The following is a 17,192-nucleotide window of genomic DNA, read 5'->3' on the forward strand; positions in this document are numbered from 1 at the left end:
TAGTTTCAGTTTTCAGAGCATGCTGAGATACTAACTGGCTTTGCCACAGTCTGTTATACTATGTAAGGGCAATTTAATTTCATTGTGACTGTTTATCATAACTGTATCAAAAAAAATACAGTTTCTTCTGCCCAGACCTTATTTTTAGGTTTTCCTTATTTTTAGGTTTTCCTTTCTCAAAATCACATTTCAGTCACTTTGGGGACTTGCATGTAAATATTGCCATGTTGAAATGCTCATATATATGAAATTCTAGAGTTCTGTTCTCATAGCCCACCTGCTGAGAGGGATGCTCTGCAGTGAGCAGCACTGCTTTATGAGCAGGTGCAGGGTGTGACTCAGACGTTGGTGATATGTTATGTCAAACATATCTCATTGCTTTATTACCTTTTATCACTTTAAAAATCCCAGTTTCTTAACAACTTGTTCTAAGTGTATAATTAATTTTAATGCCTTAGCTGGCTGACTTTAGTGTTGTAGGTCTGTGCATTCCCTCACTGTGTGACTGGATGTACATTATCAAATCTAAATCCTCTGGTTGCCTTCTAGGATACAAATGTACTGTGTGGTGGTGCAGCTCTAGGAGTGAAAACTCAGCTTTTGCAGACATGTGCTTTGAGATGTAGTCAACATCCCATATAACTGCAACAGTAAATTTCCAAGCACAGTATAGTGAAACAGTCAAATTCAAAGTAAATTCTGTTTTAGTTGTGGTATTTCTGTCAAACTCATTCATGTTGATGTGTGGCTTTAAAAATGATAATAGTACCTACTGTATTATGGAGTTTAAATTCAGCAGCATTTCACACATAGAGTAGTTATTTGAAGAAAAAGAACAGGTCACAATGGTCTTATTTTGCTTTAAACACTGGGGATTTATTGTACATTCCATAATGTATATTTTTGTGTGAATATGAGAAATGTGTTCACCATATGTTAGCATTTTGAATGTGTAATTTGTGAAGTTAGTGTTTGTGCTCTTTATCCTGCAGCTTAGCAACATACAACACTGAGGAACAAAAAAATGCCAGTAGCTTTAATGGCTTGTTAAGAGAAATTAATTGGAATTTTTTCCCCGTGATTAGCTGCATATCCTGCAGCCATAACCTCAAGATACTGATTTAAGTCCCTGATAGTAGGATGTGTACAGAGCAGTTATACACTCAAACTGTTCATTACTGTGTGTATCAGAAACATTCCTGTGTGGGAATTTCTTTTTCAAATAATTGATCTCTAAAATTTGTACTTAACATATATGGCTAGAGCAATGAATATATTTTAATTTATATTCTATTACTGCACAAGATAGAATATCTTTTATTTCTTCGTCTTGTAAGTCACTTATTTGTTTAAAAATAAATGCTGTAGTTTTAATCAAATATACAGCTGGTTATTACTCAGAAAAGTAGTGATAGAGTTAAGCTCTGTATAAAAAGTTTGCTTATAAATTTTTTTGTTTGTGCAGCTGAAATTGGCCGGTGGTTATAGTAACATATAAAGGAAGACTCTTTTTTCCCTCAATTATCTGTAGCTGGAATAGACAAAGCAAGGAAAAGCAGACCAAGGGCAAGTTCGCGTAGAGGTGAATGGCACTGCCCAGGTGCAGAGATTTCTTTGTGTTCCATTTTGTGTTGTACCTGCATTCAGGTCTGTGCATATTGAAAACCAATTTTTAGAATTCCAGGAAAAAAAATATACTTTTTTTGTTCTTATTTGAATGTCAGTTTTTAATCTTGATATTTCCCTACCATGCAACTTTATTCCTTACTGGATTTTCCAGTTCTTTCTCTTTGCATAAGTTACTCTAATGCACTGAAGTTCCTTCCCATAAGCACACCAGTGAGGCTTTCTTGTGCTTCACTGCCTTGTTATCAACTTTGGAATTTTTTATTTTGAAATTTTCCTTCCTTTTATGTTCCCTATAAAAAGCCCTAAACTAAGAAAAAGTAAAATCTATTACTACCTTTACTAGAAGACTTGACTTACATTTGTAATAGGGAAATGGTAGAATGTGACATAACACTGTTGATTGCTCCCTACCTTAACCTTTTGGTGAAGTGTGTGCACACTCAGAGTCATTTCTTCTTTGTAAGGCACCTCTAATGCCTTGACAGAATTTGATGAATGTGTGTGTACATATTTGTAATGAATCTAGAGCACCCTTTCGTTTTTTTGATCCTCTGCTACATAGAAGTCAGATTGTAATGAGTTTTATCACTTTAGAAGTAACAGTACTGTTTTTTGGCAAGACAGAATAAACTTAAAAGACAGTTTATGCATATAGGTAGCTCAGGCTGATGTTTGAAATCTTAACCATGGGTTGGATGAGAGCGTACTTTGCAACTGTCATAAATATGAAAGTACCCAAACTCTACTATGATTACTGACTGTGCTCACTAGCATGAGTAAGACTCACAGTGTGGAACTCAAATATATGCAGGATGATAGGGGTTTGAGCAGAGGATGAAGTGAATCATGCTTTATTCTTGAGCCCTGCCAACCAAATAGAGATTTAAACACAGACAGCTTTGGAGGCACTGCTGATGTAATTGTGTCTGAGGTTGGCAAACACCAGCCCAGCAGCTGGAACAAGTATTCCCAACTCCTCCCTTGTTCCAATGCAGCTTTACTGTTAGTGCTGCTGTCTCTGTTTATGAAGCCACATAGTGAATGGCATTTGAGGTCTGATCTGGACTAAAAATAAATTACTTCTTCCCCCTCCTCCCTAGAAGAAAAAAAAAACAAAAAACAAACCCCATATTAATTTTGACCCTGTTTAGGGCACAGAATAGCTGTATGAACTCTTGATCCTGCTTGTGCAAGTGTGAGACAGCAGTGGGGCAGGGATGAGCATCATGGAGCAGGGATGAGCACCGGGGCTCAGAAGTGCTCTCAGGGGCTGTGTTGTTGAGGTCACATATGCAATGACACGTTCAGCCTCTTGTCCTGCTCCCCGTTACAAAAACACAACTCACAAAGATGTCACTTCAGGAACATTGGAAGGAAAAAATGCGTGATAGGGCAAGTTAAAACCTCCAAAAGTAGTATGCTTCCAGTCTGGTTGTGAATCTTAAGTGGTTTTGAATATGCTGTGATTCTTAAGATTGTCCCTGTGTTTTGCAGGAACTTTCACTTAAACAATTAGCTTTTAAGTAATTTTAAGAATTAAATTAAAAGGAGAGTTACTGGGCAGTACAAAGTTATGGCACAGCTTTCTGAATGAATTGAGAATGTCTCATAAATGGGGAATCTTGACTGAGCCTTTTTAGCCTTATTTCTGTGACACCTGTTCATTACGTGTGATAAAAGTAGACCTAAGATCTGTATTTCATATTAGAAGTGTCAAGTACATACCACCATGAGTCAGTGACTGTCCTTCATTGAGCAGGGACAGCATGAATCAGAATAGATGATCTTGCAATAGAAAGCTTTGCCCATATTCCTCATTATAAAAACTTTTTTGCAGCTGAAGCCTGTATTGATTTGCTCTGTGCGTGGTGTAGCCTTCTGGCCCCTGAATGTGGCCTGGCTGTAAACTCAAAATCTAAGTGTCAAACTTCATCAGTAGCATTTATCTGACAGCAGAACCATTCAGGAGAGGTTTGGGAGCAAGACCTCCCCACTGACATTTACTGGTTTGACTTGAGGAGCTGAGGTCATGTGATCGTAAACCATGTACTTGGGTTTTCTCCAGATGTCTCACTTTTTAAAAGAAAGTATTAAAAGATTACAGGAGTTGAAGATAAAACCCCAGTCTGAAATTGTTAAAGCAGCTTTGTGAATTAAATTGTATGTTAATTAGAAATAAACCCCACAACTATCATAGAGGTGCACAGTGTATTTTTTCTTTATTTCTTTTGCAGTGTCTATGGCATAGGGTATGACCAGTTTCTGTGAGCTGCCATAGACAATGATTTCCAGTGCTGCCTTTGAGAATATGGGAAATGGTGTCATTTACATACCTAGGTTTTTTTAAAAGCCTTTTACAAATTGTACTGGGTAGAGGGCAATCTGGAGTCTCAGGCATTGAAGTCCCCTGAGACAGCATCCTGCTGTGAGCATACCTTCCTCCCAGTACATGGCAAACAGTCATCTGCACCTCATCTGCAGAAGTTTATTGTGTTTTTCAATTGACTCTTATTTTTGCTCTTCCATGTGTCCTGGTGACCAGCATGTTAGGAGAGAGTATTAGATAAGCCTGATAGGGATGGCATTAAAACTACATATAATTAAATACGTAACTTTTAAGATCATAGGAACAATTTAAACATTTATTGAGGTCTTAAGCAGTAAGTACTTACTGCTCTGCTTAAGCAGTAAGTAAATACTCTGTTGAAATGATTGTAGGTATCTGGCTATGCAAGGTAATTCTACAAGGAATGCTGCTACCCGTCTTTGTTCAGGAAACTGGCAACATCCTAGGGAGAATTTGAATTTAAATAGTAAACACATATTTGCATTATGAAATTTTTTTGTGGATTTGTATCTGTAAATCTTAAATTTTTTTTAATGTAAAAGAGTGATTCAGATCTCCTACCACCCAGCCACTGTGCTTCTATCTTTACTTTGAGAAATAAAGAACTGATTGGTGACTCCTTCATATGTTTTCTGACCTCTTTCTGTTATTTTTTGGTTTTCCACATTGGGTATGATTTTATGTTTATTCAGTTGAGTTCCTCTGGTTTCAACTGCCATTGGAAAGCAAATTTTTTTCAAAATGAGTCATGCAAGGTAGCACTCTTTGCTATTGTGTCCTCTTTCTGTATTTTACCTTGTTTTATACCTTATATTAACTAACGGAAAATATTCTGCTCCAAGATTTCTGCATAGATATTTTTATTTTGCATTTATTAGTCATCACTGTCACTGTAACTGTAAATACACGATTTGGGACATGTGTTTCCCTTGATTTATACTTTTTCTGACCTTTTTTTTTTCTCCACAGATTAAATTTGACAGTGACGGTGTCTGTGTTTGCTGTGAAATGCAGCACCAAACATCAGGCTGCAGTAACTTGGGAGAAACCTTGAAGCTGAACCCTCTACAGGAGTGTAACGCAGTAAGGCTGACCCTAAAGGTGAGGCCCAAAGGAGAGGATAACAGTGTATTGCAGTTTTAACTCAGCAAGGCAGAAGTGTCTGATGGAAGAAGAAGCAGTTGGTGTTCTCTGTGTTCATCCACTTTTACATTCAAAAAAAGTACCTTTATCCAGCAGAATGTAGTGCTTCTATGCATGAACCATTTTACACACAATATCTGCATTTGTGTGGGTAACTCTCTTGTTAGAGATTATTTAAGAAACAGAAGTTAGAATGGGTTAGGACTGATGCTGGAAGGGGCAAGAACAGGGATCTGTCATGTTGCTGTTCAAGGAAGGTAGGATCAGAGGTGGTGGTGTTTATTCATGTTGTGGTAGACTAAAGAAACAAATCACTGCAGAATGATGAGCTATTTCATGTTGTACTGCTAACTCAGAAGTAGATTGCAAAAGGACATTACTTTGGGAGAGGATAGAAAGTGTTCTTTCTGGATAATGCTGGAAACAGGCTTATAGACTGCTTTACAATATTATAAGAAGTTTAAATCTTGCATTTTGTGTTACACTTACCCAGATAAAAAATTGAGAGCAAATATTAAGAATACTGTATGTGTGCATTAAAGTTCAGTGTAACTGCCCACATCATTGTTTTGCTTTGTTGACACCAAACATGGTGTTGTTTTGAAAATTAGTAAGGATTCAGTGAAAGAACTGGTCAGAAAAAGGAACCCCAGCCTAAGAGGCAGTTATTGATTCATTCTAGGTTTAATTTAGTGACGAACAGAACTATTCTGCATCTGGGACTCTCAATTCAAAGTATGTATTTTAATAAAATTAACAGAAAATACTGGAGTAAAGTAGAGAAATTCAATGTGAGAAGGATCTTAGGGAGGTAGTTTATAGGGTGGGGCCTGAAAAAGCTAAGTTATATTGATATTTGAAGATACAGTTTAAATTTCAGAATAGGTAGAAATCTTGTAAGAAGTATGCAGTAAATACCTAAATGTTCTTTAGCTTTGTTAAGAAAAAGAAAAAAGCTACCACTGAGTAATAGGATCAGGTAGAAGTTAAAGTGGTTTTTTTTATGGCCCCAAAATTAAGGAAGAACTCAGCTTCAGGTTTTAATGAGGATGATAAAGGAGACAGAGCAAGAACCTACTGGGTAGCAGGAATTTACTAAGTGGAAAAGAAGCATAACTTGACACAGCTGGTCAAAACCTAATAATAAAGTGCTGCTCAGGATGCTAAATTCAGGGCTGTGTTCTGTCGTGCAGTCTCAGTGAAATGTGTTACGAGAAGGTAACTTCTCAGAAGGACATTCCTCAAAATATGACAGATGCAGAAACATGAACCTGTCATGCAGGAAAAGCTGACTGGCTAATTCCATAAAAATAAAGATTGAGGGAGCATATGGTTGCTTCCTGTAAATATGTCAGTAACTTAAACTTTAATGAGAGAGAAAACAACCATTTACCTTTGAGGACATACTCAACATATGAAGTGAGTAGAAGTGACATATGCTGAAAATCAGGATAAGGTTTCTAACCAATACAGCAATTAGAATACAAACAGAAAATGTAACGTCTTTTACAGTGTAACTCAGTCATTTATAAAGGGAATTGCCATATCTGCTTATGCTAGAAGAGAATGGATTTAAACACAGGAGTTCCCATGAACATCGCCTGAGTTCAGTTTTAATTACGTTTAGAAGTTTTCATCTAAGAGTAGTTAGGAAATAACTTTTTCAGAAAGTTTCTTGCATCTTTTTCAGTTTTAATTCTAGATTCGCTTTCTGTTTGTCTTAGTGAGCTCTCTATAGCTGTCTGTAAATTTAAATGCAGCATTCTACTAAGCCCATACGAAAGAAAGTTACAGCTCATAAGGTAAACAGCTGAGAGTGATACGGCTCACCCTCTTTAATTGCAATTAACAACTGCAATGTGATTTTAGGGGAACAGATGTTTAGTACCAACAGCTCAATTGTGTTCATTGTTTGGGGAGCCAGAGGGAGAGAAAATCTAGAGAACCAGAGTTAAGATTATACCCCTTTCTGTATAACATTTCCATTAAGCCATCTCTGGTTTTTAGTGGGAGCAGCTGTGGAGCTGCATTGTGAACAGAACAATTGTGCACGTATCACCTGTCTGATCTTGTTCCCAGGCAGCCAAACAGGACAAGGAAAAACAACAGTGGCTACTGATCTTGTGTATGTTAAATTGTGCTGGGATCATGCCTTGCATGATATTGAGTAGGGGCTTTTATAGTTGCTTTGAAAAATCTCTAAATTTTTTTTATTTTTTGTTGTTTCTGCTCTGAACCATCTCTTCATGCTCCTTTGTAAATCAATCCTTCTTCCTTCTTCCTTTCAAACCCTGAATAAGTTACTGAAATCAATATCTATAGTCACAAATATATACATATGAGTATACATATATACATAGATATGAGTACTGATTGCAAATGCTGACTGATCTATGAGATGAGTGCTAATTTCTGTGATTGTTTGAGTAGTGGAATTTCAGCACAAAATTGTATGTTACAGTAAAACGGACAAAAACACTCTGCCATTTCACTGCTGTAAAGGTTGGGGACTCAACCCATTTCAAGGATGGTGAATTGGTGGGGTTGGGGTTTTATTTAGAAGGTATCATACTTGTAGTCTGGTCTGCACACCTCCAGTACCAATAGCACAGTTACATGATATGCTGAACTCCCCAGATCTGCAGGCACCCAAGTGTGACCCATCTGCCCTGGTTTGTGATGGAGAAACTTTCTGGTTACTGGTTTTCACTAGAAGGTGCGTTTGCTACACAGTTTCCTGCAATTAAGTGGTCCTAAACTGCCCCTGAAAATAAGATTCCTTGCTTTCCTCTGGATACTCAGGGTCAACAATCTGTGCTGCTGAAGAATGTCGATGTCTCAGTATCTGGATTTTTTACAATAACCAGACTTCTAGAACAGTTTTATCCTGTGTTAGGAAGTTACTTGATTTATTTCAAGCCAAATGAAAGCAAAAACAAGTCCTATATATTTACAAAATTAGTTAAAAGGTTTATTAAGAGTCAGATATACAGAAATGAAGTGATGGCTCAGATGGGATGGCTTTCATTAACATCACTGTAATCTGTTTTTCCACAGTAAATGTCTTGGTTTATGGATGAAATTTTAAGGAACTGAGTTTTTATTGTAAAGTTAATTGAAGTGTGAAGACTGAATTTTTCTGACAGCTTTCATCTGTGTCATGGTTTGAGAGCCCAAAATCTAATTCTCGAGTCCAAGCCCCCCTCCCACATCTCAGCCCAGTGTGAGATGGGTTTTCCAGACAACACACAAGACTCAAAATGGGGGGAAAGGATTATATTACAATGACTGTACTCTGTACAAATGAATATTATAACACATTACACACACAATCTCAACTATCTCTACCATGATAAAACAGTATTTACAATGGATCAAATCTCTTCTCTCTCCAAATAAAAGTCGAGGAGGGAAGAAGGAAGAGATCCTTTCCACTCTCAGAGCAGCAGTGTCTCTAGGGCAGCAGGCTCTCTTCTTTCATGCAGCAGCTGTAGCTGGATCTCTGCCAGTACACACGAGGGGGGTATCCAAGCCCCTCTCGGCCCTTTGACTCCAAGTGAGGGTCTTCTCTTCCGTGGGCTGCATTTACCAGGACAAAGGTTGCTTCACCACGTCATATCAACGAAGTACAGGAGCCTTCGTGACGGTCCTTATCCTCAGGGGATTCAAATTCCCTTGCAGAGCTTCTGTGCTCTGTCTCAAGGCAGCGGGGGGGGAAAACCCTCCTCTGCATTCCTTTGGCCGTCCCGGTCCAGCTCCGGGATGCCTTGAGCTTCTCCGCTCCTTTCTTTTCGGTGCTGTAGCACTCTAAGACTCTTCTCAAGTAAGAGTCCATCATCCTCCTCCTCTCTAGGAGGTCTCAGAGGGGTTTGGGGAGTTTGTTTCAGTTCTTACCCAAACTCTCTCTCTCTCTGTAGAGTTTAGTTCTCTCTCTGCTGCTGGCTCTCTCTCTCAGACAACTCTGTGTCTTCCTTGGCTGCATGCTGTCTCTGCTGCTTCTCTCTTTATCTCTTGGCTCTCTGCCACTGTCCTCTGTATGCTGCTGCCTCTGCCGCTGCTCTGGTGGAGGAGAAAAACTTCCAGCTTCTCAGCTACAGATACTTAGTCCAGTCTAACACTGTTCCAAGTCCCTGTAGCCCCCCAGCCGGGGGCTGGGGGCACTCAGCCCCCAGTGGGGCTGGGGGCCCCTTCTCGTGGCCTCAGAACATGGCCACCTCTCCAACAACAACTACAACTACCCTTCTTTTCCGGTCTGGTGGTATGTTTATATTTTGCAGAAGCACTCATTGGTTCAACCCCAAGGGTAACCACCCCCTGGGGGTTTACCATTTTGTAACTTTAGGGAGAAAACTGTTTTTCCCCTCACCACAATCTGTGACAATTATTTCTTCTTTCTAAACTCAGAGTATTCTGAACTTGTTAAAGACATACATGCAATATTTTGAGAGGGTGAAGTTAGGTATTTGGAAGTTTCAATTATTTTGTAATGTACTATTGCTGTCTAATACTTGCATGTAAGAGGAGAATGTTATGCTGCTTTGGTTTAGTAATGATCCAACTGAGTCTTTTCAATTACTTTTAACAGCTTACGCAGTCCAGAATACCTGCAGACATTTGCTATTTAAATAATTGCTTTCTCCTTTACTTAAAGTGCATCTTTAGAATGGTTTTGTGACTACAGAAGCAAAGAGAAAAGCTGATTCACTCCTCTCTGTTCAGCATAAGTATTTGGCTTGGAGCTGCTGAAATTCAAATACAATATAAATATTAAATGCCTTTTCCAGGTTACTGATTCTATTTGTTAGTTGTAAGCTAGGCATCATTATTAGAGATTTATGTACCTCACAGTTCTTGAAGTCTTCTGTGTGAATCTTCCCTTTCTTCTCCTTTGAATCCAAGTTAATTGTTACTGAGTCTGTTGATAACCAATCCTACTCATATATATAATTTTTTTTCCATTCAGAACATGCTTTCACTTGCACAGCAGAGGAGGATGACTCCTAACATGTTCCTTAGAGTTATGAGAACAGACTTTCCTCAGATTTGCTGTATTACCAAATGCAATATTTTAATTTTGCTGAATGACTTGCCTGAAAGACTTCATAATCTACTTAAACTTGGATAAAGCTCAGTGTAGAATGAGTAATTTCCTGTCAGATTTTTAAATGCTGGATTTGTTTCCCGTTACTCTACAGGTAGCTGAAAATACTCCCTACACTCAAGTGTATTTCCCACACTAGATACCATCAGAAATAGAGAGCTTCACAGTGGGCTTTGCAGTCTGAAGTGTTGCACTACTTTTCCTTCCTCCAAAGTTTTGTTCCTTGCTTGGGCAACAAGTGAACATGATTGTAAACCTATTCCGTGGCTGAAAAGCTGCCTCCGTGAATGACTGGAATCTGTTTATTACATCCTTGTTATTTTGTGGAACCTTAGTCTTTCGGGAGTCTCCAACTCTCGCGTCTCCAATACTAAATTTATTGCAGACACCTGAGTTCAAAGACATGCAAACTCTCATGCAGGCAGAGCAAACCTTTTTGAGTTTACTTTTCTTAAGTAGCAGCTATGCACTGCTCCCTTAAAAATATAGTAAATATTTTAGATGCAGGTGAAATAAGGAATTATATTATACTTTCATACCTGAAATCTATCTTTTGAAGTGTTGTCCATGTCTCCATTTACAGTTCAATGTGCGTTTGAGACCTATATGGTTCAGAATTGATTCTTGAGTCTTCTCTGTAGTAGAGCAGCTATTTTTTCCGGTGTTTTTCAGACGTATCCAATGAGAACAACTGAAGTTATAATTTGAGTTAAAGGATTGTTGTCCTTGAGTTCATGAATAAAAGAGGTACAGTGACACTAATTTCATGGATGAAAAAGCTTTACTGCTCATTATGTCTTCTCAGGATACAGTAGTATGAGAAACAAAGCACCATAATTGAAGTCAATCAAGGAGAAAAGAAATCATCTCACAGAATTGCAGAAGTGAAGCTGGTTTTAGCCATTGATTGGTGTGGATGTTTAGATCCATGTGTTCAGGGCTACTGATTACACAGTGTTCTTTTTACACATCAATGAGCTTATTTTGCTCCTTTTATTGTATATTGACTGAGGTCTCAAAAGTGCAAAGAACTTAAGAACCTTAAAGATTACAAACCTTTTATTTCCACAGGAAAATAATCTATTGAGCCAGCAAAATATGAGTGTGTTGTAAAGGGAGTTGCCAGTTCAATACTGTTGCACAGACTGGAGCTCATAAGCAATGGATTTGTGCTATGTAACTTTTTTTTTTTTTGGTAATATGAACCTAAGGAACACATTTCAGAAAACATAATAAATAATTTAAATATTGTAAGTAAATGTGGAGACAGAGGAGTAAGTGGGGACAAAAGGCAGTTATATGTACTTTATCTCCTTCTAGAGCAAAATAGGTTTAAAAACAGTTTCTGAATTCTCTGTAAGCAGCACAACTGGTTAATTTTCTGTATAATACTTGACAGAGTGAATATTTTGTGGTAATAGTGGTTCATCTGTGTGGTAGGGTCAGTATTGAATGTCAGATTCCCTGGTTTGATGTTCATACCTGTAACTTAATTGACAGTACAGTTCATTGCTATGATACGAAGAAACAAGGAAGTGATTAAATATTTACCAATATCTTCATTTGAGTTGTGAATATGTCCAGAGATTCCTGTTTTAGTTTGGCTTACTTGATGCTTCTGAAAGGCACCTGATTTTAGAGAGAATTCAGTTCTAAGTTTGTTTTCTAAGATGAAAGAACTCTGTGGGTATGGCCCACCATTAGAGCCAATTGATCGTATTCCAGTTTTGCTTTGTATTTTTTGTGACAGGAAGTTCAAATTAGGTCTTGAAGGGCAAAATTTCAGAGGGGTGAACACACTTTCAGTGGGTGTTCTTTGGTTATAAAGGACCCAGCTCTGCCACTGCTCCCATCATGAATGGAGGACTCATGCCATTGTCATTTTTCATTTTAGATTCTATCTCATTCCAGAGATTTTCTTTGCTTCTATCAGGTAATTGCATGTGCTAACAGCTGTTTTAAATTGCTTTGTTAAATGATTGTTTCTGCAGTTGAGTTATCAAACTGACAAATCAATCAGCAATTTTTTAACTTATTCCAGTTTAATACCATCTGACTTCCTTATCAGCCAGCAGTTTGATGGAAAACAGAGAAAATCAGTGTTAAGGAGAAATTGCTTTATAACTATATTACAATATGTTTTTTTTCATATGATGTTCTTACCTAATTATATCCTAAAATTACATTTTTTTAATATGAAATAGTAAAAAAAGTATTTCAATTAAACATTGAGATTTTCAAATATACTCAGGTTTTGTATTACAGCTCCTATTATATTGTATTCTGTAGGCTTTTGGGCTGCACATTTAGAGAACATAGATTTTTTTATATATTTATATATTATTTTAATTCTGCTAATAAGGAAGAACTTTAAGGTGCAGTAGCAAAGAAATAGTGTCCAAAAAATAATACTGAAAACAGCTTAAATCAGAAAAAGAAAAAGAAAAACTAGATGTTCTCTCCTGAAGTTATGGGTGGACATATGAATGATAGTGTGAAGAAGATTTGAGAATCACAAGTATCCTCTGGAACCACAGCATAAGTCAAAGATGTCTGTTACTATGGAGGGAAAACATAATGACACAGTTAATTTAGTAACTGTTTAACTGTAATAGGAATGGAATACTACAACCATGAAATCTTGATTTTTCACATATCAGTATTAAATTTTAATTCAGCTTTTGAGGTTTACTGAGAGACCTACTTGGGAAAATAACTGGCCACAGAGAAACAGCTCCCAGTGCTGTCTGCCTCCAGTGGGTATGTGTCTGGATGGATCTAGGCATGCTTCCAGGCAATTCTGACAGCTGCTTCCACTCTGGAGGGGATTTGTGTCCTCTGCAGTTAGAGTTGAGGTGTATCAAGAAGATTGTATACGTAACCTGTAGAAGAATAATTCTACCTAGTACCTTATACCTATCAGAGCATTAATTATCATATAAACATGCTGAAGAATCAGATTTTTGTTTTAAAAATACAAAAGTACCCAGAAAATTCCATGTAAGAGAAGATTGGTTCAGCCAGTTCTCAGGAGCAAAGAATCATATTTTATACCATTACAGATTCATGTGTTGTATTTTCTGATTAGTGTTGTTGCAGATGTCAATCAAAAATCTGTCACTAAATCTCCTTGATTTTGTGTTTAGTATAGATTTCCTGCTCCTTTAGACGCCTATAAATGTAGCTGTCTGTGGCCAGGTGCTGTGGAGAATTAAGATTGTCCCTGTTGTGGTTACTGCTTTTTTGGAGAGATTTCCTAAAGGACATGGTGTCCATTTGTCACTGTGTTTCAGCTGCAATCTGTGGAAGCACCTCCAGTGCCCCTCTGGTAGTGTTTGGCCATGGAGGGCTTTAGATCTTAAAAGCCTCTTCCTGCTCATTTTTTATCTATAGTTGAATAAATGGGTGTCATGAATTACCTAGTTATTTTTTCTCCAGGGCACAGGAAGTAAATTCCTTGAAAATGGTAAAATGCCTGAGGCTGAATAATGTTTGCAGGGTGTGGGGGGGAGTGGGGAGCAGAGGAAAAGGGATTGGTTGTGTGACCTGAGGGAAAAGTCCCAAACCACAAAGGAGTTGTGATCATTGTGAGTGTCCAGCCTGGGACACTATTGCACCTCAGGGTGCTTGCAGAGTCTTACTTTGTGTCTTGTTTCACGACAGTTAGCAGGGAATAAAAATTAAAGCATTCTGTTTGACACTGTCAGGAGAGGTTTTCTGGGATTACTGGTAAAGAAAAATAACTGAAAATGAAAACATTACTTGGCTTTACTCTGTGCTTTGCAGTACGTGAGGAAGTAATTATGGGCAGACATTTTGTCCTTTTTCTATCCATATAGAATTTTATTTCATTTATTTCATTATTAATTTCATTTTATAAATGAAAGATAAGTGTAATTGAAAATGAGCCTTGTTTTTAGCTTTTCTCTGATAAAAACAGTTGTTTTTTTATGATGTTGCTTCTGTTCTTACCTAGTAGCAGGATGAAGAGGGTAGTATTTCTGTAGGAAAGGATCTGGGGTTATGTTGGACAAAAGATGAATCACTGCTGTGCTGTTGCAGAAAACCTCGTTCACCACTGCAGGATGTGTAAGGGTGAGTGTAAAGGCACTCGAAATAATCCTTATGCTACAGTCAGCATTTGCAAGGCCTTCAGTTGTACCCAGTTTAGGATTCTGCATTTGAGGAAGAATGTGGACTAAGATGAGGTGAACCAAATGAAATTAATGAAAACAATCAGAGCCCTAGGAAGGTGATTTCACTTGAGGATTGGAGGAAATGAGGTTAATAGGTAATGAAGTAAAAGTGGAAAAGACTTAAAGAACTATAATAGAGTTTAGAGGTATAAAAGTCTGCTGTGTAATAGCCTGCTCTCAAAAGCTAGAGAAGAAAAGGAGCAATGATTTTCAGCTGTGAGATGGACATAAGGAGGACACGGATGGTAAAGATAATAATTGGAATAGTGGGATGAAGCTGTAGGATCTTGAGGAACAGATCAAAGAAACATCTGTCATGAGTGTTAGAGGCACAGTTGAGTCTGTCCCGAAGCATGTAAAGTTTTATGAGGGTCTTGGAGACACTTCAGATCCTAATTCGGAGCTTTGATGTAGATTTTATTATTTGGCATAAATGGTATTAAGTTATGCACTCAGATTAGCTAAATCTTTTGGATCTAAATGACCGTATTAAGCAATGAATGAAGTTTCTTACTGCCAGGAAATAGTCCTATTTCTACCCTAGATCTTGTCTCTGCCTTGGTGTTCTTTCTGTAGGTCTGCATATGAACATATGAACGTGTAGGGTCTCTTTTTGTGCCATGGTTAACTAACTGAATCTCTAGGGATCACCTTGCCTTTTACCTCCATTTGAATGCTCTAAGTGGGTCTGTATTTGAATGAGTCCTCTGTATCACCTTCTATATGTGAGTTAGAGATTGGCCCTTCCAGTGTTTGCTATTGATGCTGATGATTCATTATTCCCTGGCTGAGGGGCTGGCCAACAAGACAAGACTCTGACCAGATCAGCAAGAGCAGATCTGGCTCAGTGTAAGCTATTAAATGACTGAAACTTGTTGGCCCATTTATTGCCTGCCTGGTTCCCATGGCTGGCATTTTCATCTTCAAATGAAGGTCACTCGAGGAGCATGCAATTACAGTGGCAGGAGTAAATCTGCAGCTTTCTATCATTTTTTTCAGTATTGTTGGGAAAAAGCGAGCAGTGCATTGATTTTTATAGCATGGAAGTTATTTTATGCACTGGCAGTGACTGAAATACTCTTTTAAACTTAGATCCTACGGAATGTTCTTTACACGGTGAGTGTTTTTGCTTATGGTATTGTAACAATTTTGATTTTGTTTTTCATCTGTTCCCTCTGCTGCTTTTTCTCAAATGCTTTTACTGGCTGTTCAGAATACTAACTGAGCCACATAATTGCCACAAGTACAACAGCTATGCAATTGCTGTACAAGGATTGTAGCAGCTTTGAAATGTAGTCAGCATGCTAAATCAGTGTTTCTTTTCACTGGCTGTTGGGAAAGTAAATACAAATCCAGTGATTGGAAGAGAGATGAATGGTTTGTTTTTAATTATGCCATTGCTAAAAAAATGTTTCCATTTTAATCCAGATGTTTCTTTTATTTTATTCTACTTAGTAAACAAATGCTATATGTTCTATTTTAAATGTCTTGGATTTTTTTAAAAAACATGGGCCATATGCCCTCGATTCATCAGCAGAAGGTAGAATGCCCAGGTGTAATCACTGCTTTTCTGTAAATCTAAAAATGTTTCAGGTGCCTGAAGTATCTGACACAGGATAACAATCTCTATTTCATACTAAAGTTGAATTTTTTTTAACCCACAACTCCAAGTTGTAGATTTCAACTACTGAAAGCAATGACATTTCTGTGTCGTTTTTAATCAGATGTCTCCTTCATAGTATCTTTCTTGTGATGGCTGTAGCTTGGAGTCCACTGTGAAAGCAGTAATTTGTCCTTTCTTTCTGGGAACTGAAAAATTGAATATCAATATTTCTGAGGAAATATCTAATAGCAAAGAAGGGGAGGGAAGATAGTTTTTTCTGTAACTGTTCTCTTTGCAGATTGCTTTAAAAAATATTACAAGCTAAATGAGTTCTACAGTTATTCGAGACCACATTAATTGATAGCAGTTGACAGTGATTATTATCACATTGCTAAAAACTTTGTGTCCTTTGTGTCCCTGAGTGGAGAGATGATATTCTGCTGCCTGTCTCTTGCAGGACCTGTTGTTCAGTGTGTGCGCTCTCAATATCATCTCCACCATTGTCTGTGCTTTGGCAACAGCAATGTGTTGCATGCAGATGGTTTCTTCTGATCTTCTGCAAATGGTGAGTATGTTTCAGTGACAGCACAGGATATTGTCCAACATAACATATTGTCCTTATCTGTCTCTATTCATTTGCACCTACTCTTTGCTTGTAAACTTAAGCCTATTTGTGTGTCTTTTTGTGCTGTTAGAACGTGCGTGCACGTGGGTGTATTTTTTTATCTGCATATATCTGTATAATATAGCATATAGATATATGCAGTATGAATAGTTGCTGTGTTTTAAATGTTTACGTATTATATTAGAGGGTTTTAATCAGGATTTTGCAATTGGGAAGATGTTATTTTTGTTAATGAGGTTATTAATGAGGTTCAGTTATATATGCACATTAAGTTTTCTCTCATTACTTGTATATTATCTTCAGTTTCCTCATTATCCAGTACCATTACTTAGCTCTGAGATATTAGTTTTCATTACTACCTTGATGTGAGAATTCTAGAGAATGAGATGTATAAGTTCAAACCTGGAACTTTTCACAGCCCTGTGCCAATAACAGTATTTTCATAAGGAAAACATATTCAGCTTCAGAATAGCACTTGTGTTCAAAACAAGAGGGAAAAGAATCATTAGTCTTCTGCATAGTCAGCTGCATGCCAGGATACTCTCTTG

The 17,192-nt window shown here is 37.6% G+C and overlaps 1 protein-coding gene across 6 annotated transcripts in view; it reads left to right on the plus strand.

Moving 5' to 3' along the window:
• Positions 1-17,192, plus strand: part of ENTREP2 (endosomal transmembrane epsin interactor 2) — a 110,548-nt gene that overhangs the window by 62,656 nt on the left and 30,700 nt on the right. For 5 of the 6 annotated variants that reach the window (XM_064668300.1, XM_064668301.1, XM_064668302.1 and 2 more), the window contains exons 4-5: positions 4,946-5,077; positions 16,477-16,584. In XM_064668300.1, the coding sequence (XP_064524370.1) occupies positions 4,946-5,077; positions 16,477-16,584 (240 nt within the window). The remainder of the gene's footprint in view (positions 1-4,945; positions 5,078-16,476; positions 16,585-17,192) is intronic. The other variant, XM_064668304.1, reaches the window with a different exon arrangement.

The sequence above is a fragment of the Pseudopipra pipra genome, chromosome 12, assembly GCF_036250125.1.
Source record: "Pseudopipra pipra isolate bDixPip1 chromosome 12, bDixPip1.hap1, whole genome shotgun sequence".
In the NCBI taxonomy this organism is placed as follows: Eukaryota; Metazoa; Chordata; class Aves; order Passeriformes; family Pipridae; genus Pseudopipra; species Pseudopipra pipra.